Source organism: Aedes aegypti, chromosome 2, assembly GCF_002204515.2.
Source record: "Aedes aegypti strain LVP_AGWG chromosome 2, AaegL5.0 Primary Assembly, whole genome shotgun sequence".
Classification (NCBI taxonomy): Eukaryota; Metazoa; Arthropoda; class Insecta; order Diptera; family Culicidae; genus Aedes; species Aedes aegypti.
In genome coordinates, this window is record NC_035108.1 from 452,350,895 (window position 1) to 452,374,182 (window position 23,288).

Consider the following 23,288-nt stretch of genomic DNA (forward strand, 5'->3'; position numbering starts at 1 on the left):
TTTAAATTTTTGATTTTTTTTTGTGCATAATATTCTCTGTTATTGGCAAGTACATATTATCAAACTGAAATAGAAATGCTTTGTTCCTTATGCGGTTTCTGTGACCCAATGTCACCCCTTCAAACGGGCCAATTTTCATACATTTAATTTTCATTTTTTGTAACAGATTTGTGAAAATTAAATGAATTCCGTATATTTATTCAACATTTGCAAATACAGTCGACTCTCCGACTTCACAATATTGAAGGGACTATCGAGATATGGAAAGATCAAGACAAAAAACACGCTGATAATGAATTACTAAATTGAAAACCATTCCGTTACCAAGAAAATAATAAACGTCACTTCGTGTTCTCGAACTGTGTTGAATCAATGAGATCAGGTGTAGTAACCTTTCATAATGGGCATATCGACATACGGAGAGGAAATCGGAAACGAAAATCAACCAGGAACACATCGAGAAAGGGAGTTATCGAGATCAGTGGTGGAAAAGTTCGCATCACGAAGCAGCTCCCATTTGCTCGGGAGAACCTGCAAACAAGTAGCAACAAGTTCAGGAACGTTTACTGATAGCAGCAAGCCATGCGCGCGGGCGGCTGCGTTTTGAATTTTATGTCACGTTTATCTCGTCTGCGTTCTTTTTTTTTTCTTCAATTCCGCTGGTGAAAATTAGATTCGGCGGTGCTACGCCACGTGCAAATGTCCTGTGGAAACATGTTTTTCGAAGCGATAGATGTGTTTAATATCGTAGATTACATCTGAAGATGTTTTGTGAAGCTTTGTTTTTTACTTTTATTCGAATTGCTTACGTTTTGCTCGAAAATGCACTAGAAATTAAATTCGTTTTGCATTTCTTTTTTTTTATCTGCGGTTCTTGCATTTTGATGGGCAGTGCTAAGTTACGGCTTACGCTATTGTTCATTATTAAAAGAGCGACAGATTGCAGCGGATTTTCGAAAAAGGAATTTGGTGAGTTTGTTCTGATCAACAGCGCATAATCACAATGCGTAAATACTAACCATTTGTCGGCCAGAACGTCTACCGAACGTATCCTATGGCACTACCCTTTCCATCAACATTCCACAACATCCCGTAACACCTATGAGAGGTCGTAGAGTTCTCTGCATCTTTCTTAAGTAGGTGTTCAATCAATCATCCTTTCCCATTTTCCAGCTTTCGCTAGGACGTGGCCAGGACAGCTCTCGATTATTAGAAGATGCGTTCATCTTGTCTAAGAGTTAGAGGTTAATCCCAAATCTCTGACTTTGGTAACGGACGGAAAGGAGGCAACCCTCATACAACGGTCTAGGACTGTACCACCTACGAATTTGTGCGAAATGCCAAATGCTAATGCTAATTCAAACAAACTCAGGAATGTTTACTCACGAGTAACCGAGCAAGATGTGATTTATCATGATTTGCAAGACTAATTAATTGTATAACCAACAAATCGACAGTAAACAACCAGTTTGTAGTCAAAAACTCTTGAAAACATACATACAAATGGACTGGATGTACGAGTCTTCAAACTTCACGGGCTTCAAACGACAAACGGCAACAGGGACGAATCTTGACGAATGGAATATTTTCAAAACAAAGACTAAAGTTTGTTTTTCGAATGGGACCGGTTGATACAGACTTGCTCATGATTTAGCTTAGCTTAGCTTAGCTTAGACTGACTACACATATCAATGGTTGCTATTCCGTGATTAACCGAAGTCAGTGAAAATGCACAAAGAATCAACTAGAAGTTCGGCTGGGATTGGCCATAATCTTCTTCAGTGTGCATAATTCAGTGCCTCTATTCATACAGGGTCAATAACGGCGCCGGCCACGTCCTTGCAGTCAGGTGGGATTGGGGAAAGAATGTTAGTGTGTAACCTTTGCTTTTTGGAGACCGTGTTTGCCTCTGCATCGCCACAAAGGTTACTGGGAGGGATGTTTGTTAATGGGGAGGATCGTTGGGTCATATGATTCACTTTGATAAGCGATTAGACCATGATAAACAATGATTTGTGAGATATATACATGCTTATATGTAAATATAATATTTTCATTTGATATGAACAATTTCTATGTAGAGGAAAATTATGCCGACACTTGAGGTGACGAACCATTCAAAGTTTGTTGAACAAATACCTAAATGTAACATTCCTACAGCTGTCAGGACGAAAGCATGTGTTATTATATTTTACTCATTTGAAAAGAAACAAAAAACTCGATTGGTTGGGACATCATAGAACACTCTTATTCTTATGCCGACACTTACAGTGGCGAACCATCCAAAGTTTGTTGAATAAAGTGAACCTTTCGCAAGTCTACATTTGTAGTGTCGAACCATTCAAAGTTTTTTTAATTACAAAAATAAAGGTATATAAGAGGTGTTCTGAAAAAAAAATGGTAAACATAAATAAATCATGAATCAGAGTTTGTGTCGACACTCACAGTGACGAACCATCCATAGTTTGTTGAAAAATCATATTTACATCCCACCATTGTAACGATTGAATGTGCAGTCATACATATTTTATAGATTAGTAGTAGCATGAAACAAGCTCACCAATTGATCCGTTATCCTTAACTGAGCAGCCACAATCCACTTTCGGCTTCACTCGTTTGCTCGGCTATAAAAAAGAACTCAGGAAAAAAAATAAGCGCGCGACCCAAAAAGAATAAAAAAAAAACTGTTCGGGCTTTCTTGACGCACTGCCCAGGAGCAAGCGTCAAGGTCGAAGGATCAAACAGAACTAACCGATCGCGGCACTTTTTCAGTTACTCCAACCGAACTCACCGATCACGCCACTTTTTCGCTTACGAGACCGACGCGCGACATGTTTGATCCTGCCCTCGTTGCTCGCCCCGGCAAAAGCAAGTGTCCAATACAGACTTGCTCATGATTTAGTACAGAAACTGTAATTTCTAGAGAACGATATTTACGAAATTTGAAACATACAATAAGGTCCGTTGCAGCTGACAACATTACAGATCACATGGTTTTAAAATTCAAAATAAACATCGATCAATCTAAAACTTTGGGGCATTGTTAATCAATACTGAAGAAATGAAGAAAAATATCCATAAAGGAATTTGCAAAAAATCATTATCATTATCAATCTGAGCAGAATTTACATCGAATTAATCAAAAAGTAGTTTTAAGTATTGCACGCCAAAACTGCTAAGCTTTGTGAAGAAAGGAAAAATGAATGATCATACTTTGACTAACTTTTGAAACCAAACATATCTGAAACTTTTCGACCTCTAGGAGAAGCGCTACAAACAAAAGCTTGAAAGGCAAAAAATGGACAATAACTTTCAAACTCTCTAAAAATTAAATAATTTTTTACCCGATTTCCATTTTTTAACTCTAAATGAGTGTTATAAGCCTCTAGGAATTTTATGAAAGTTTGGCCATTCTGGGCACTGTAGGACATCAGTAACCTTTTCCAAGAGGATCTGATACATTCAATGTTCATAAGGACTGTTCATTTTATAAAGTGGACACCTTGTGCATGCTGTATCTTTCTTATTAATCAATGAAATTTCAATCGGTTTTTTGCACATCGTTCGACTAGTATTGTACAATGTTGTGATAATAAAAATTCTCCAAAATAATTAAATTTCACACGAACATGGAACAACGATTAGATCGGTCGATTTTTTGAGGTTATCAAAATCAATGATTGTAAGAAATTGGCTGGAAAATTCGATAATTTATATTTTCTATTTTCAAAAAAGGCTTGTTCTTCGAAAGCATCATCAATCAAAAGCCTGATGGAAAAAATCAAGTTATTTTTGGAGCAACAATTTTACAGATATAATAAAATCAATTTTCCCGTATATTTTTAAAGAAATTTTTTTTTAAATTTGATGGGAATTGATATGAGTAGAATTTTTTATGTAAAAGTACGTCCTGACGGAAGTCCTAATATAGTATTAATATGACTAATAACTTACGCCTTCATAGAGTTACTTAATAAGTCCCCACGTCACATTCAAAGCACAACAGAAACACAATTGTTTTATTCTTAGAAGACCTATCAAAGTACATTGACAATCATCAAAATTGGCAACACTGCTGTAATAAAATCGATTTTATTTTCCACATATTATTTTCATAATATGTTATTCTGAGATTACCAATTGAAAAATTCGGAGAAAACTGTTTACAATTTGCTGTAGATCGATAAATATCGTACATGATTTTAAAAGTATGAGACTTTTTAGTAAAACTACCATAAACAGTAAAATTTATACTTAAGACTGTAGTTTAATCTCACGATTTAGCTTTCGTTTATACTAATATAGTTTCTTTAGTAATCCAAACTAGTTTTGAACACGCTTTTTACTTTTCTCTTTTGCTGGGAGTGAAAGGATGGTGTGTCAGCAAATTTGGCCATAAATGGGTAAATCACTAAAGTTACCTAATGTCATAGAATGGTGGAATATAATTGATATTTTTAAAGCTTTACCTTTAGTAGAATAGTAAAGGATACAAACATACAATTTGTTCATAAAAATAAGGATTGTTTTGCGAAAAATAATGTTAAACTTTGACGGACAGCTTTTTTTAAGAGTTTTTGGAAAAACTATTTAGCTCTTCAACCAAAAGCATTTTCAAAGATTTTATATTTTCATTGCATTTCAGAATAATAGGTCAACGATACACAGAAAACCGATTACGATTTTATCAATAAATAAAAAAGATATAGCATAAACAAAGTGTCCACTTTATAAAATGAACAGTCCTTAATTTCATGCGCTTGTATGGTATAATCGTTCAACTTTCATGATTTTTTATTCCAATTTACAAGATCTTCGAGCCATTAACGTTTGAATTTGACCATTCCAGAATATTTCCAAACCAATTTTGGTAGGGCGTGGTGTGGATATTCCAAAGACATCATCGACCACACAACATTTATGATTTTTCATCTAGATTTCAATAAAAAAAAAGTTCCATTCGGATACTCAAAACCGGTTTTGATCCCACCAAAACATGAGAATTTGATTATAACATATTATACAGTATTCGTCAGCTCAAAATTCATGATGTTTTTTTTTTTAATATAAGTGAAACAGTCTATTAATAAGAACTTTTGATCGCTAGCGGATTGTTGAATTCTGTTGAGATTAGTGATGGAATTTGGCGAACATGTCTGCTGAACCGAAACAAAATGCTCATTTACGCTCGTCTGTCGTACTCGGGAGTAAACGAAGCTAAAGTGGTTCTTGAACGTGTTTAAATCTATTCAGTCATTTGCGCTTTTGAAAAAAAAGCTGTTTTACCTCCGAGCTTTCTGGTTTTTAAAGTTTTTTGACTGCAACCTAGTAGTTTACTGTCGTTTTGAAGGATATACCGTGTTGACTCATACTCCGAACACTTAGTCAACAGGGGCTTCAGATGCATCTGATGAGCAATAATAAACTAATATTTATGAATATTTCAATTCCTTCGCAAAGTCTAACTGCTAGCTGTTGGGTGTGATGAAAAAATGTATATTTAAACATGTTTAGTATTGTTTTTACGTAGAAGTGAAGAACAGCATATTGATTCAAATGTCGAACACGGTGTTCATTCTGGCTCATATTCCAAACACCTTGATTCGAATTCCGAATAGCACGAATAAATCGTACTCCAATGAATAATTTTGCATATAAATTTATCTGAGCTAATTTTACTGACCTCGAAGAAGAGAATCATAATTATAATAATAATCATACAAAATTTCTGTACGTCATGGTGGGCTGAGATTCTGCTGTCACGAATTGTCATTGTGAGCCCGGATCTTTAACAATGGACAATCATGTTAAAAGACGAAAATCAATTGAGAATGCATTGAGGCTTATTTAAAAGTAATGTCAGCATATTTTATTCTGATATAATGTAAAGTATACAAATACGCGTCATTTTGCTTATTCCAATAAAAACGAAAAAATTGAAAAGATTGGCCCTATTTCCATGTCAGCACTTGTCATTAAGTCTGCTTTGATTGTCGTTGAAAAGCTGGAGTTTTCTTGCAGTTTGAAAAAACTTTGTGTCATATTTCGTGTGTAGTATCTGTACCTCCCTCATAGGTCAAAACCATAATAAATAAGACCTTATTCGATCACTCGCGAGTAAATGTTCACGAAGGGGCCCAGATAGCCGTAGCGGTAAACGCGCAGCTATTCAGCAAGACCAAGCTGAGGGTCGTGGGTTCGAATCCCACTGGTCCAGTGGTCCAGGATCTTTTCGGGTTGGAAATTTTCTCGACTTCTCAGGGCATAGAGTATCTTCGTCTCAGAAATTTACACGTTTCTAACTGTGTAGGCTGAGAAGCAGGCTCTGTCCCAGTGGGGACGTAACGCCAGAAAGAAGAAGAAATGTTCACGAACTTTTTGCCATTTCTTTTGATTAGTTCTCCCGAACAGGCGAGTGTGAACTTATTCACACCAAGCATGTTCGTGAGTCTGTCTTGTTTGTTTTGCGTTACCTGCAGAATACCTTTATAAAATCTGTAGGCTTTCTTTCGTGTACTCTAAGGTGAAGCATACCAATATTATCCATGAGTTCTTCTAAAATTCTCTCAAGCATATATTCAAATAGTCCGACGAAAATCTCTCCAGACATTGCTTAAAAAAATATTTTAACAGTCTTTTAATAATTGTATTTTTCTTACTTCTTAAATTTATCTGCAAGCAAATCTTTATTAATTATTGGCCAATTTCTTCTATGGAGTCGTGTTCGGTCCGCGTGGTACGAGTGCGAAGAAAGAGTCGCGTTTCTCATATAGTCCGTATGCAGTACTCAAAGCTGAAAGTGGATTATGGCTGCTCAATCGAGGATGAAGGATCAATTAGGGAGCTTGTTTCATGCTTTCATTCCAAAACTGTGAAATATGTATGACTGTACATTCAATCGTTACAACGGAGGGATGTCAATGATTTTTCAACAAACTATGATTGGTTCGTCACTGTGAGTGTCGGCATAAACTCTTATTCATAAATTATTTACGTTTTACAGATTTTTTCTCTTATATGTAGTTGATGTCTTGTAATTGAAACAATGATTTATTTGTAATTGAAACATAACTTTGAATGGTTCGCCACTGTAAATGTCGGCATAAACGCGTTCTGTGATGGTCCAGCCATTCGAGTTGGTTTTTTTTCATATCATTGGAATATGGTAACACACGCTGTAGCTGTGTTCATATTTTTTCAAAAAGCTTTGAATGGTTTGCCATTTCAAGTGTTGACATTGTTTTTTTTTCTTCTTCTTTAAAATTTTTCATATCAATTGAAATATTATATATAACAGCATGTTTATATCTGACAAAAAAAAGTGTATATCATGGTCTTATCGCTTATCAAATTAAATCCTGTGACCCAACGATCCTTCCGATTAACGAACATCCTTCTCAGTGACCTTTGTAGCGATGTAGAGGCAAACTCGGTCTTCAAATAGCAAAGGTTACACATTAACATTCCTTCCCCCAATCCCACCTGATTGCAAGGACGTGGCCGGTGCCGTTATTGTATGAATAGAGGCACTGAATTATGCACGCTGAAGGAGATTATGGCCAATCTCAGCCGAACTTCTAGTTGATTCTTTGGGCATCTTCACTGACTTCGGTCAAGCACGGAATAGCAACCATTGATATGTGTGGTCAGTCTAAGCTAAGCTAAACTTTGTAAAGAAGCTTAGCAGTGTTACCATATTGTTGGTTTCAAAACCATTAAATTATAGGTGATACAAATATTGATTTTCTTTTATTTCCGAGACGACTTGTACTTGCACAACTAGGTACGAGGAGATTTCAGAACATATAAGGATGGATTAATGGGAAATTTTGAGTTATTTTTAATATTTGTAGTAGCATCATTAAAAAAAATATTTGTACAAATTTCGCTTAGTTGTATTGAGAAACGTGTTTAAAATCATGTCTGGATCAATGGGCTTCTGATACTTGTATTTAAGGTACCGTAAAACGGGGTAACTTTGAAAGGTTTTTCGAAGAAATCTCATTAATATCGCAACTATTAGGAGCAAACTATGTTTAGCAATAAATGCATTAACGAATCTGTGTAAACTACATTAAAATACAAAAAAATAATAAATTGCCTTGATTTTTTTTTTTTTTTTTCAAACTGTTGTTAGTTTTTGAAAACCTCAATATCTCTCATATTTAAAAAATTGAGTAATTTGGAACTAAAAGTCCCACGGGGCATGAGTTCGCAGTGGATTTTTTCGGCTCACACAACAGAAATCCTGACAACACTGTAGGGCAAAGGTTCGCACCTAACTGTCCGCAGAAGATATCAATTGAATTAAAAGTATTTCAGATCCAGCTTGTTAGTAGGGCAAGCTATACCTTATCATATACTATCGTTGAGGGTAAGATTGGGCCAAAAACGCGTAAGTCCGGATTTATTTTTAAACTAGTGTCGCAATTTCGTTAGAAACGGTTTGCTAAATATGATTATGCGTTTGATGGTAATAAATTTGAAAATTCTGAAAAAGTAATTGAAATTTGTTTATTTTCCTTTGAATAGTGTTGCGTCTTCGGAAAGACCAACACGAGATAGTTTGTCGAAAACACGAGGAATTAAGTTGTTGATAATTTGTTTTTTTTTTTTTTGTTAACGACACTTTACACTATAAGTGCATTCGTGTCAACACTTATGTCTACATTGCTCTATAAACATATATAGCGATAAATTTGTCTTGCCGTTTTGAGCGTCTGATGAATTTGGCGATCCATCCTGCTGAATCTTTTGAATCGGAAATTTAGTGGACTGTAACACTAATAGCAAGGAATTTCGATTCCGGAAATAAAAAAGCACTTGGAAAATGTAAGCTTAACTTTAACAATTAATTACATTCATGAAAAGGTACCAAGGTAAGGTTTCGCGTTAATACCGTGCGGTCTACTTGAATAATATTTTTTCGTACACCGTCACATCGATGTCAGTATGAAAATCAGTAGGAAAATTGATGTAATCCCAGCCCTTCGAAGGGGTGACATTGGGCCATAGAAACTAGAATTGATACGCAATAAGAACAAATCAAAAGAATCGTCTTCCAAATAAGTTTTCTAGAGCTTTCAAATAACAGTTGATATATTGGACATGTATATGGACATGAATATCCTTGAAGCCCACAACATCTGCTGTGAAATATTAATAAAAATAACAGCTTTTTTTTTAAAGAAAAAATATCGATTATTAATGATAAATTAAATTAAGCCTTCTTTCTCATATTTTCCAGAGATGAATTTAAAGATGATCTCTGTAAAAATTTGCGAAGAAGAAAAAATTTCCAAAAAAATTAGAAAAAAGTCCTGATAGTGATATAATTTGAAAAACTCTGAAGGGGACTAGAATTGACAACTTCAGAAAATTCTTTAAGATTTCTAAGAAAATACTTGAAATTTCTGGAGAAATCTCTAAAGGATTTCTTGAAGGTATCTAATTTTCGGAAAAAATCAAGAGGAATTTCTTGCAGAAACCTTGAAATTTTGGGAGCAGTCTCTGTAGAAAACTGTACATAAATAACTAGCGGAAACCACTGCACCAGTGCACTGGAAGAGCATATGGAAGAATCTCAAGAAGAATACCTACAGTAGTCGCTTAAGAATTTTTAAAAAGAAGCTTTTGTACGGATCTCTTAACCTTTTTGATCTCAATATCAATTTAAGTTATCTAAAATCGTTCTAAACACGTTTTGGACAATGATTTATTTTTATTCGCAAATCTATGAATTTTGGTTTTTGATTATTAAAATTTTTATTTTTGAACATCCCTATCCTTTTTAATTTTTTCTTGCAGCCTCTTCTAGTTACTGATTTTTGGCAATAATAAAAATTCAAGTTTTAAAGGTACTTTTAAAAATAATAACTTTTTAATATTTTTCAAGAAACATTTTTATTTTCCGTGTAATTAACGGAAAAACTGGTTTGAAATTATTCTTATACCACCAAGCTCTTCTTCTGTTATAGGTTGATAGTAGAAAAATATAAAAGGTACGATTTTTTATATTACACGTTAAATAAACCCCAGGCATTTGTAGATTCTATAAGAATACAATTTTTCAAACAATTTTCAAAAATACAAAAAAGTTCAAAAGCCATAAAAAACTTTTCTCATATGCGTCAAGGTTTAAGCCAAAAATAAAATCATTTTGATTCCCGAGCTACGAAAAAATACACAAAATTCCAAAGTGTACCTCGTCTAAAGGCGGGGTTGGGTATTAGAGGGTTAAAGAAGACCTGAAACAATTTCAAATGGAATCAATAGAGGACAAATATTTTGTGGAATGCATGCAAGCACCCCTTGAAGAAAATTTAAGAGGTATCCATGAGGAATTTCTGTAAGAATTTTCGGCAAAAAAACAATGTCGTTTTAGACTGTAAAAGGCAAAAAAAAACCTAGGTACCGAAAGTTAAGCTTCACCACAGCATTGAGTGAGCAAATCCTGATGGTGTATTAAATAGTTGTATGCAATACACTACGTTCATAAAAAAAAATGTTCAGTTATGCTTCATCGAAAACATTTTAGCGGATAAAAGACGTCAATGAGACTGCAGTGCAAAACAGTTCAAGGTGGTCTATTTTGCCAACCTGAAATATTAGAAAGTTGAGACATATTTGCTATGGACGAAACAAAAGCAGCAAAAAGCATTGATTGAAACTTAAATGCTTTTAGATGGATGACGGTAACATCCCTCCCCATGCCTTAAGTGTCCGAAACATAAATGGGAACGGTGGCACAGGTTTTAGCCTTTGCGCGTCACTAATGAAGTAATCATCATGTGAAGTACAAACATCGGACTCATCCAGGGCACTTAATAGCACATGTAATGGAAAAATAAATTGCCCGAAATCAAATGCCACGAATCCGCCGCAAACCACTGCACTGCCTCTGCTTATGATGATGATGACGATGAATTATTCATGCGGTACAAGCATTCAACAAATTGCGTGAGCCTCAAACCGGTAGCCACTTGAGCTCGAGGGTCCACTCGAGAACTGTAGCTAATTTAGACAATTTGGAATTTTGCTACTCTCCCATCACCCCACCCCAAACTTTTTAGCAGGTAGATCTGCGAATGCAGAGAGATTACCTAAAATTATTGCTCTACTTCTACGAAACTTTTTGGCTTTGTAGGTGCTACTTACAACTCGTCTTGCATTGGGGTCCGCTCCTTGCTCCAGCAGTTCTATGACGCAGGCCGTGTGCCCTCCTGCAGCAGCCAAAATTAGTGGCGTTGTGTAGTCCTGCAAGGAAAAAGAACGAGAAAACATGAAAAATTCGGATAGGGTAAACGCATTGTATTTCGACCGATGAAACGGGCAAACCATTGATATTCAAAATTCTCTATCATATAGAAAGCAAAGTTGGCATCAATGTTGAGCCTTATTGAAACGAAATATACTGGTATATTTTACATTAAAAGAATAAATGTAAACCGCATTTAGTGCTTTACCTTTTAATTCCACTAGAATTTGTATCATTTGACAAATACGCGTATTTCGACCTCAACTATGAGGCCATCTTCAATGCTGTGTACTAGACTTGTTTTTTAATTGAATTGGGTTCAACAACATTGAGGGGGATTATTCAATTTTAGGTTTTGACGTTAAAAACTGGCTCCAAAACCAAATTTTTAATAGTTTTCATCTGAGGGGTGCGGTCTGGAACATTTTGTTCATTCAATTTGAACGCATTTTTTTCTACCAGTGCTAACCGTGGTTTGTTTGCCATTTTCAAGGTTCACACTTAAAATACTTCACACAAAGCTTTTACAGTTCGATGCAGGCAATAAGTTCAATAAATCAGCTGAATCGGGTAGTTTCTGACGGTGTTTTAGTTCAGAATATATTTTGCAAAAAATCTGAATACTACACGCTTCAAAAGGACCAAGTAGAACGTTCCTTCAACACCTTTAATATTTCATAGTGTTTGTATCACATAAAATGTATAACATTTTTTAGCGTGACGAGGTAATGACCACAAACTTCTAGACATACTCGGATCATTTTGATGAAAATTTAGGCTTGACAGCAGCCTGGCTGCTTGTTTATATCCACTGCGGTTTTCAAGACCTGAAACTAATAGAAAAAAACAAGTTGAAAATTTGAGTTCAGACAGAAGAGCATTAACAAACAGCCAACTTTTCATTTGGACAACCTTTTCATCCTCGCAGCATGGCCTCCTTGGCCGGTTATAAACTGAAACCTGATGTTCTAATTTTTGACCGTTTTCAAAAACAGAATAAATAATTTTTGTTTTTAATTAGAAAAAAAAACAAACAATTTTGTTCTGGGACACTCGATGTGTTTTATTGTTAAAACATATCAATTACATATAAATTCTAATAAATTCTTGCAGAATTTATATAAAGTTTATTCTACCAATGAGCCGAAAACCAGCACGTTGTCGATTATTCAATCCCTTACCCTACCTTTCTCGTCTTCAGCAATACACCAACACTCTTTCTTATTTGGACAGTAGAATGAGGCATTTTTCGGTCCTGCAGAGAGGAAATCTTCAGCGGGCGAGTACTTTTAAATTAAATTACGTAACAAAACTCCCCATGCCTGTCAAACAACTCAAGGATCCACAGGGGTGCCCCTCCTCTCGGGACACTGAATTTTGAAGGCAAACGGTGGTGCCGAAATTGAAAATATGACGTAAACGAGAGCAGCAAGCCCATTAAACATTTTGAATAATTCAGGAAGTGCACACAAAACGGGAGTACATTCGACACCATCGGCGGCCATGACTTGGGTGAATCGCGTCGAAAGTGGTTTTTGCTGGTGCGGATTTGAAAGCCGAAGAGATATTTGCACTTCAGTTGTGCAATGGAGTTTCTATAGTGTGGTAGGAAATGGTTGAAGTTTACCTGAAAATCCCAAAACTTTGAAAATATGAGGGGAAAATGGAGCAAATTTAGTTGCAAAGGTAACGATTAAGAAGGCTGTAAGATGTAAGGTCACAGTTTTTTGCAACATTTCAATAGAGTCCGTAAATTCTTGATAAAACCATTCTTCTATATGAAAACACGATAGAGCGTGTTCTTGTAACTACTTAGGCGTTCGGGTGTTTATCGAAATTCTGCTTCCATCTTTGATACAATTCGCGATGATCCATTAATATGGTTCTGCTCCTAGTGTAATGTAAAAATAAACTATTCACTTTTAACGCATTTCTAAAATAAACCTTGAAAAAGAAATTGTAGCAACGCTTGAAGATCGACTTGTGGAATAGAAACAAATCCCAATGTCTGATTTTTGTTATATGGAGTGGAGACTGTGATTGTATATGAATCGTTATGTTGCACTAACTTATTGCTGTACGCTTAACACATGATGTAATATATGGATCTACCGTTCAAGTTTGCATCCCGTACAGAAAATTAAATTCACCGGTATATCAAAATGCGTAACTTCGACGGCTTCCGTCGCCAAATGATTCGTAACTCTCTCTCTCTAATTGGGTTACTGAGGCACGGCACCCGATGAAAACTGTAATAAACAACATCCTTCTCCGTTCAGATTCGGTATGTATCCTCCGAAGCAGCATGTGAGTTGTTGTCGAAAATATTTGGCACATTCTGGGCATCCATTCCTGGGCCTATGATGGGGAAAAAGTCGGTCACCAACTGCCATAAAAAAGCCTGTACTGCGTGTTTCTGCTGCCGGTAAGAATAAAGCACAGCATACACATAACCCTTACATGCTCTTTCGGGCATATCAAAAGGAAACTTTTCAGGAGGCTATTTCTCCATTCTCTGCTGTGGGAATAAATCACACGTGTGTGAGCTATGAGATGCGGATGATGGAGTTTGATGCTGCCAAACAATAAACCTGAACAGGCTCCTCTTCCGAAGCGGAGTCACTTTTGGAAAGGGAAGTGGCCAATAATGAACGAATTGATAGGTGCACACAAAAAAGTCTGAATCTATCCAACTACGGTGATGCCGTTTGGACGGCTTAAGGACATTTCATCGAAAGACATTTTGTCGAATGACGTATGATCGAATGACATTTGGTCGGACGTTTATTTTGTAATGGTTTGTTGACAAATTGGGCCGTTTTATTTCATCCGGTACAGCAGAACTTCGAATGTAATTCTGTCAAATAATTTAAAACTAGTTTCCTCAAGTTGATCGATGTTGTTCATTTTTATTGAATTTATTATTCTTTCAAAATATCATCATTCTTTGGAAAAATGCCATCCAATCATTTTTGTTAGTATTTTTTTGGTATTATTCAGCTATAAGAATATCAAGTTTTATTGGATTTATTATTCTTTCTAAATTTCATCGTTCTTCCTATAAAGCTGTTGATAATAATCTAATGATATTCAGTGTGCGTGCTTGAAAACTTTTGTGATTTTCAGATATTAAAGCGTATGAACTTGGTTAGGAATTTAGGATGCAGAGACCAGACTTGGAACGGTTGGGCTGAGAACTATAATTGATTTTTTTTTCTTAGCATTACGTCCTCACTGGGACAGGAGCCCGCTTCTCAGCTTAGTGTTCTTATGAGCACTTCCACAGTTATTAACTGAGAGCTTTCTTTGCCAAAACTTGCCATTTTCGCATTCGTATATCGTGTGGCAGGTACAGTTATACCCTATGCCCATGGAAATCAAGGAAATTTCCATTACGAAAAGATCCTGGACCGACCGGGAATCGAACCCAGACACCTTCAGCATGGCTTTGCTTTGTAGCTAAGGAAGGCCCCTATAATTGAATATAAAATGAACTTTTATACAGCGTCAATTTTGATGGTCAACGCTTCTTATTGTCGCCATCAAAAGTGCCGCCTATATGATAGTATAATAAAGATACCATTTTGTACTCATCATAAATCAGGTTATTGTGACTTCCACCTAAAATATAGGGCAAATATGATGAGATAATAAGTAATAATAGTTTGATAAATAATTTAGACAAGAAAGAAACTCAAATTGGAGAATCGAGTTTATTCTGTGTATCGGGTGAGGTGAGAAATGTCGACTGAGGTGACAAAAGTAGAGTAGAACTAGCGCAAACAGTGCCTAATAAGGACAAAATGTCACTATGTGAAATAATTTGGAAAATCCCTATTCAAATGTCCTTTCGACCAAATATCATATGCTTCTCAAAGCAACTAAATTTGTTTCGACCAAATGTCCATTTCGACTACACGTCATTCGACTAAATGTCATTCGACCAAATGTCATAGATTCGAATAAATCATTTCATCGCATACTTATTTGAACTTTTATTTGCATCCGCAAATTTTGGACCAGTCTTGACAGGGGCCCAATAAAATCTCCAGGAATTTCTTCAGGAAAACCCCTTAAGATTCCAGCAAGGAATATTTCAGAATTTTTTCCAAGGAATCCTTCAGGAATGCCTTTAGAGATTCATTCCAGAATTTATACTGGGATTTCTCCTGAAATGCTTCGAAACATTCCTTCAGGGATTCTTTCGGAAAATCCTCTAGGGACTCCTCCAAGGATTTAGCTTGATAACCTTATTAGATTTCCCTTGGAAGAACTATTGATCACAACTAGTTTTTTAGACCGGTTTCAATAGGGCTTCAAGAATTGTTCCTGTTATTCTATCAGGACTTGCTCTTAAGGAATTCTACACAGATTTTTTCAAGAAGTACTTCAGAAATTTTTGTAGGTTTTTTTCATGAATTCCTCTAAATGTTCCTCCAGGGATTTTCTCGGATTCTCTCAGACTTGCATATTCATTCAGATGTTCCTCCCGAGTGCTAAATCCCATCCAGGAGTTCCTCCACAAATTTCTCAACAGGGTTTCCTCCAGACACTTCTTTATATATTCCTCCAGTAATTTTGCCAGAAATTTGCCCAGAGATTTTTTCAAGAACCAAGAATATCTCCAGGGAATTTTGTTTAGGGATACCCTTCAGCAGGGCCGCTTAAGGAGGTGGTGGGGTATCATGATATCTTGGAAGGCTTCTGAATAAAACCTACTGAGATATATTGAAGGGCGAAGAAACGGTCTTCAAGTGCTTATACTCTGTTTTTCAATATTCACATCTCAGAGTATTTTGAACCAAAAATACTTTTTAAAGAACTGTTAAGGTTAATTTTCAAAACAGAATGCTGGCATTTAGAACTGTAACTAGAACATCAACCAAAAAGTTATGTGGAAAATAATCTTCTAGTCCATTCTATAATACTAAAAAAGCTTACTTGGAAAAAGGCCAGCCCCCACATTTATATATCCGGCCCTGCCCTTCAAGTATTTTTCCAGAGATAACTGCAGGGACTTTTTTACCATTTTATCCAAGTATTCCTTTAGAGATTCTTCATGAAGTTTTTCCAGGGACTGCGCCAGGGATCTTTCCAAGGTTCTACAGAAATCCTTCTAGAGATATCACCATGAATACCATCGGAAAAACCTCTGCATAGATTCTTCCAGTGATTGTTCCTGGTATTTCTCCTCTAACTCTTCTCTAATCTCCTGCAATATATCCAAGTAAGTCTTTCCAACAACAAAACCAATGTTTAACTTTGGTTTGAACCTTGCAACTTGTGTTGAACCACGAACGCGCTTCTTCTATAAGTCAGTGTACCACGCTATACCCGGTACATGTGTACTTCGGTTCAAACTTTAGTGCAAATAATGGCACAAAGCAGACAGACCGAGAATTGTTGTAATCCACGTGGATAAATTTCTACGATCATACATGGAACTTCTTGATACTAATCGCAAGACACTTGAGGCTTAAATAAATGTTATTTTTTTTTCAAGCAGATGAACTAGGATCTATACTTAAGGTAACATTAAGTGGTAACTTTATGAAAAAACAGAGGATTCTACTATGTCATACAACAAGACACGATAAGCAAAAATTGATAAGCGTTTATTTCGACTGTTTTCTGTCTGTTTGTTTTGTGCCATTATTCTTAACCTCGGATGCAATCGAATACTTGCGGTTGCAATCGAGGTACAAATGGACCAGTGTTCGAACCGGTGTTCAAACCGATGTTTACATTACACATGTTTGGGTTTAGGTTCAGTTTCGAACGTTTCAGTTCGAGTACGAGAACAAAGCACAACGAGAGTGAGAAACCGCTTGAACCAACGTGTTCGTTTGGGAAGACTGATCCAAGGATTTCACCAATGATTTATTCAGAGAATCATGCAAAAATTCCTTCAGAGATTTATTCTTGGGTTCTCCCATGGATTCCTCCATGAAATCCTATAGGGATTCTTAGAAGAACTACTTATGGCCTTGCACTTAAATCAGGAGAAATTTCTGGAGGAATCTCTTAAAAAAGAGGGTATCCCTAAAGAGATTTTCCTTGAGAAAGCCCTTAAAAAATTCCTGAGTTCGTCAGTGACAGACGGAAGCTTAAGCATTCGTATTTTTGTTTTGTGTCATCAGAGTGTGGCTGCTCTGTCAAGCATGAAGGATCAAATGGTGAGCTCGTTTCATGCTCTTATTTCGAATCTGTAAATATGTATGAATGCACATTTAATCGTTACAATGGTGGGACGTAAATTAGATTTTTCAACCAACTATGAATTGTTCGTCACTGTGAGTATCGATGAAAACTCTTATTCATAATTTATTTATGTTTAATTTTTTTCAAAACATTTCTTTCCATTCAGCTTTATTTTTGAAATAAAAAAAAGTCTTTGAATGGTTCGACACTAAAAGTGTAGATTCACTTTATTCAACAAAATTTGGATGGTTCACCTCTGTGAGTGTTGGCATATGAGTTTTGTGTACAGCCAATCAATTTTTTTTTTTATATATAAGTAAAATATAATAACACGTGCTTTCATCCTGACAGCAGTAGAAATATTGCGTTTGGCAATTTGTTGAACAAAGTGGAATGATTCGTCTCTACAAACATTGACATTATTTTCTTCGACCTGGAAAATTTTAAATATCAATTGAAATTATTATATGTATAAGCGTGTTTATACCTCATAAATAATTGTTTATCATGGTCTAATCACATTAACAAACAGCCCTCCCAGTAACCTTTGTGGAGATGCAAAAGTACACACTAACATTCCTTCCCCCAATACCATCTGACTGCAAGGACATGGCCGCCGCCGTTATTGACTATGTATAAATAGAGGCACTGAAAAAGATAATGGGCCATCCCAGCGATGGAATTCCTCCAGCGACATCTCCAGAAAAAAAACTTTTGATCACAACATTGTTTTAAGACCGATTCCAATAGGGCTCTAAGAAAACTTTCTCAAATTCTACCTGGAATCGCACTAAGAGATATCTCCAAAAATAACCTCTGACAGCTTTACAGGAATTTTCTCACGGATTCCTCTCATCATTCCTCCAGGGATTCTTCCAGCATTCTACCCACGTATTCATTTAAAGTTTCCGCCAGATTTTTTTTCCTAAGCCCCCTCCTGGAGGGATTCCTCCAGAAAAATCTTTACAGAGATTCGTCCAACGATTTCTCCAAGGATTAAATCAAGAATATATCCAAGGATACCTCCAGCTATTCCTCTAGGAATTTCTTCAGAGAGGTCTCCAGGGATTTTGTTCATCATTTTCTCCAGGAATACCCTGAATCAGAGATTCATCATGGTTTTCTTTTTCCCTTAACTCCTCCATAGATTTCTCCAGAAAAATCACTGCAAAGATTATTCCAGAGATTGTACCAGGGATTCTTCCAGGAGCTCTTCCACAAATTCCTGCAAGCATATCTGCAAGGATTTGACTAGAGATTCCTCCAGAGATAAATTCATGGGTTCTACCTTGGATTCTTCTCTGGGTTCCTCTATGAAATACTACAGGAATGTCACACTATTTTTTCTAGCGGTTATTCTTCAGATTTTTTTTAAGAATTCGAGAATAAACCCTTAGAGAAATTCATGAAGAAATTACCTGATGGAATACCCAGAAGAGTTCATGTATCTTAATCTCTGTAAAAATTTATAGAGGAATTTCAGAAGACCTTGAATTCAACTCTGGAAAAATTTGGGACAAATCGCAGGTAAAACCCGATAGAAATCAATGAATAAATTCACCTAGAGGAAATCCTGAAAGAATTTCAGGAGGAGCCTCTTGAGCTATCTCTGGAGGAATACCAGAATGAGTCTCTATGAGAATTTCTGAAGAAACCTCTAGAGGAATACCTGGAGAAGCCGCTTTGAAGCTCTCTGGAGGAATCCATGTCCTAGAGTAACCAATGGAAAATTTCCTGACAAAAGACATGGGGACACCTTTGAAAGAATTCTCCAGAAAGAAATGCGCTTCTTTGAAGTTTTTGAAGATTTTTTTTTCCTGGACGAATCTATAGAAGAACCACTTGAGACGTTTTTGTTGGAATTCCTCAAGTAATACCTTGAGAAATCTCTAACGAAATTCCTGTAGAGATTTTTCTGGAGAAATTCCTGAAGTAATCCTTGGAATCCCAAAAATTATTCCTGGGGAAGTTGCAGGGGGTATTCCGTGAACCAACTAGTTGCGGTTTAAATTTCTTTTTAAAGGAATCCCTATTTATGTATAAATATAATTATCACAAACTTCGAAACCTTTTTCTACTTTCTGGCATTACCAATGACCATTTTTGCATGCGTAAATCGTGTGGCAGGTACGAAGATACTCAATGCCCAGGGAAGTCGAGGAAATTTCCAACCCGAAAAGATCCTCGACCGGTGGGATTCGAACCTACGACTCTCAGCTTGGTCTTGCTGAATAGCTGCGCGTTTACCGCTACGGCTATCTGGGCCCTCAACTAAACTAAACTTCAAACCTACCAACGCTCTTTTGTTTACGCGTATGAGGTACGCACCTTGTGTACAATAGATGGACGTCGCGTTATAGTGGTCCATCATCAGCAGCGTAATTAGACCGGTGCAGAAATTGAATTTCAATACCCCCAATTTCTTCTCGAACTACATCTTTTTTTAGTATCAATCCAAACATTACATTAATTTCTTATATCTAGGTGTTCTAGATATCTAAATTTTATTAACGTTTTGATAACAACATATTACATTTCATTTGCCGTAGTAGTTCAGATTTTTAATAGGTGAGTTGATTTAACCTGCCCATAAGAGAAAAAAACTCTCTCTGTTACCTGAATGGACCGTAGCGAAATGGAGGGAGGAACTTTAACCGGAAGCTGACTTCCGGGACGACCGTCATACTTCCGCGAATATTTTTTCGGACGATTCCGACGGAGAAGAAATAAAACGCGACCGACTTGTTCAATGTACTGTACTTTTAATAATTCTGTTTGTATAAAAATATATAGGTACATGAGCTTTGTTCGTGTTAATCATTGGAAAGAAAGAAAAGTGGTAGAGTGGCGGCGCGTCGAAGGGTCGACGCATTGGTGATCATGAACACTTTCAATTTACTCAACCTAACTTAACCTCACTATATAACGCATCAATCGTGGCAATAGAAGATTTCAACGATTTTTGTCTAAATTTATAAATTATTTTATTTGAAATGTGTTCCAATGTTTCAACATTGGATATTCTATGTAACTCATTGGTACTATACCAGGGAGGAAGCTTCAGAATCATTTTCAAAATTTTATTTTGAATCTTCTGCAGAGCTTTCTTCCTGATATTACAACAACTTGTCCATATCGATACAGCACACAGCATGGCTGGCCTGAAAATTTGATTGAATATCAAAAGCTTGTTCTTAAGATAAACTTTTGATTTTCTATTAATAAGGGGATAGAGACATTTTACATATTTGTTACATTTGGCTTGAATGCCCTCAATGTGATTTTTGAGGGTTAAATTCTTATCTAGCAAGAGCCCTAGATACTTAACTTCATCTGACCAATTTATTGGAACCCCTCTTAACGTGAAAACATGTCTACTTGAAGGATTCAAATGAAGAGATTTTGGTTTATGTGGGAATATTTCTAGTTGAGTTTTGGAAGCACTAGGAGGAATCTTCCATTTTCGTTACTTCCCATTACAACATTAACATGTAAATACATTGCGCTACTTGAATTTTGAAGGGTTAAATAAAGTTGAACCGTGCTTAGTACCTCCACTATTGGAACATTTACCCTAAGTCAGAGGTGAAAATATTGTATAATGTTGGTCCCAAAATGCTGCCTTGAGAAACACCAGCTCTTACAGGAAATCTTGCAGACTTGGAGTTAAGATAATTAACCTAAAGTGTACGATTTGACAGATAACTATGGATTATTCTAACAATGAATGTTGGAAAATTAAAGTTTTTAAATTTTACGATTACAAGCACAACACTGTCGAATGCTTTTTCTATGCCTAGAAGAGCAAGACCAGTAGAATAGCCTTCAGATTTGTTGGAACGAATCAAATATGTTACACGTAAAAGTTGATCAGTGTTAGAATGTCCATGGTGGAATCCGAACTGTTCATTGGCGAAAATTGAATTTTCGTTGATATAGACCATCAATCTATTCAAAATGACCTTTTCAAAAAGTTTACTGATGGAGGAAAACAAACTGATTGGACGATAACTAAAAGTTTTTGCAGGATTTTTGTCTGGTTTTAAAATTGGTACAACCTTAGCATTTTTTCATTTGTCAGGAAAATATGCCAACTGAAGACAACTATATATAAACTAAGAATGATTAGCTACTTTCTGGAAGTTTCTTGATGAGAATTGAATTTAAGTACTGTAAACAACCCAATAAAGCTCTATACGGCCTATTCTTTGTAATACTTTCACACGCTACCAATTTCATGTTTACATCCATTGGTGTAACAGTCTTGCATACTGGAACAAATCAGAATTTTCTTAATATATTTTTGCTGAGAAATCATAATTTCTTATGTCTCATAATTCCTTTCTATCTCTAACCGCTATAGGTTCCAATATCCTTCATTTGGAATCTTTTCGACAACTTTTTGCTTTATTCAGTTAACTCTTGTAACATCTTCTGCTCTAATTTGAATATATTCCCAGCCTTATCATAAAATCTCGCATAATCTGGGATAACACACTAAAAGCCATTGGTAACTATGTGTGTAGCTCGTTGTTTTTGAGCAGATGAATGAATAAGCATCCAAACTAACTCCACTAGCAGGTAGAAAATGACCCTTTCTTCTCCATAACGTTGTTAAATAACGTGCAATTCCATTCAAATGCTCAGAAACAAGGAGCTACACACATGGTTACCAATGGCTTTTAGGACGAGATCATAAGTTATGCGAGAAATCATCAAAGCATTGATTCCAGTTTCTTCCAGCTTGCTTCAGCCCATAAAGGCTTCTGTTCAAACGACATATTGGACTTAGTCCATCTTCATCACATGGTAGCATCATATAAACTTCTTCTTTCCAATATCTGGTATACAAAATATTTTGGATCACATTTTTGACAAAATCCCTGGAGGAATTTCCTTATGTATTTCTGTAGGAATAGCTGGAATGATTCCCAAAGATATACATATTATGAGGGATATCGAAAGAAATTCCAAGAAGCATTTCTGGAAGAAACCTGAAAGTTTTTCTTTTATTCATGTCATCATATCTTTTCTAAAAAAACAAGAAAGGTAAAACTTAAGGTATTGCGAATCAAAGAGAAGCTGCCACGAGTGGAAAAAAACAAAATGCAATTAGTTATTGGTTTGTGATAAAGTCAAGTTTCCGGTCGCCGGGAGTGTTTTAGTCTCTTTCACTTTTTTGCAAAAGCGATATTTTAGAGAAGGTAGCTTACGAGTTGGCTCCGGTCCCAGTGGGGCGAACGAGATTGCTTCTCTAATGAGCCATAATTATCGGTTATTGTTTTGGGAGGCCCCGAGTCGGTCGGACAGCAGTAGGTACATGTATGAGCTTTATGGAGTGTGCAGACCGCACATAGCACTCATCTGCCGAAGCCCATTGTTTCAGTATCCCACAAATACATTGTACTCGATGGCTGGCTGTCCGATGCGCATTCGAGATGTGCTCATTGTTGTTCCTGTCGGGTCGGCGAGTTCGGCTTCGACACAATAAAGTTATGATGGATATTGAAAATGCTTAGACAGGCGTATCGTGTGTGTTCGCTTGGGTGAGATATTTAAATTAAACCAGCTGACTGAGTAGTACTTATACGCTCAATTAACACTCACTGTGCACAGATTGGCGCAGGCGGTTGACTTCGGCTTCGGGAACAAACAAGAGTCAAGCAATTTCTCCCTGGTTGAAGTTCTTCTTAAGATGCTGGACCGGGGATATTGTGAGGCTTGGGCCTCAATGGGCAATGATGGTTATTATTGCGGTGTAGTCTAGCGATTATGAGTGAATATGCTTGACAAGGGGGAGGTGTGTTATTAGTTCACCCCTGGCATGACT

At 36.3% G+C, this 23,288-nt stretch overlaps 1 protein-coding gene across 1 annotated transcript in view; it reads right to left on the reverse strand.

Annotated features, from left to right (window-relative positions):
* Positions 1-22,906, reverse strand: part of LOC5564932 (ankyrin repeat domain-containing protein 29) — a 43,544-nt gene extending 20,638 nt beyond the window's left edge. The window contains exons 1-2 of the mRNA XM_001649220.2: positions 22,859-22,906; positions 11,158-11,256 (exon numbers count right to left, since the gene is read on the reverse strand). Of these exons, the coding sequence (XP_001649270.2) occupies positions 11,158-11,256; positions 22,859-22,906 (147 nt within the window). The remainder of the gene's footprint in view (positions 1-11,157; positions 11,257-22,858) is intronic.
* Positions 22,907-23,288: the final 382 nt, after the last annotated feature.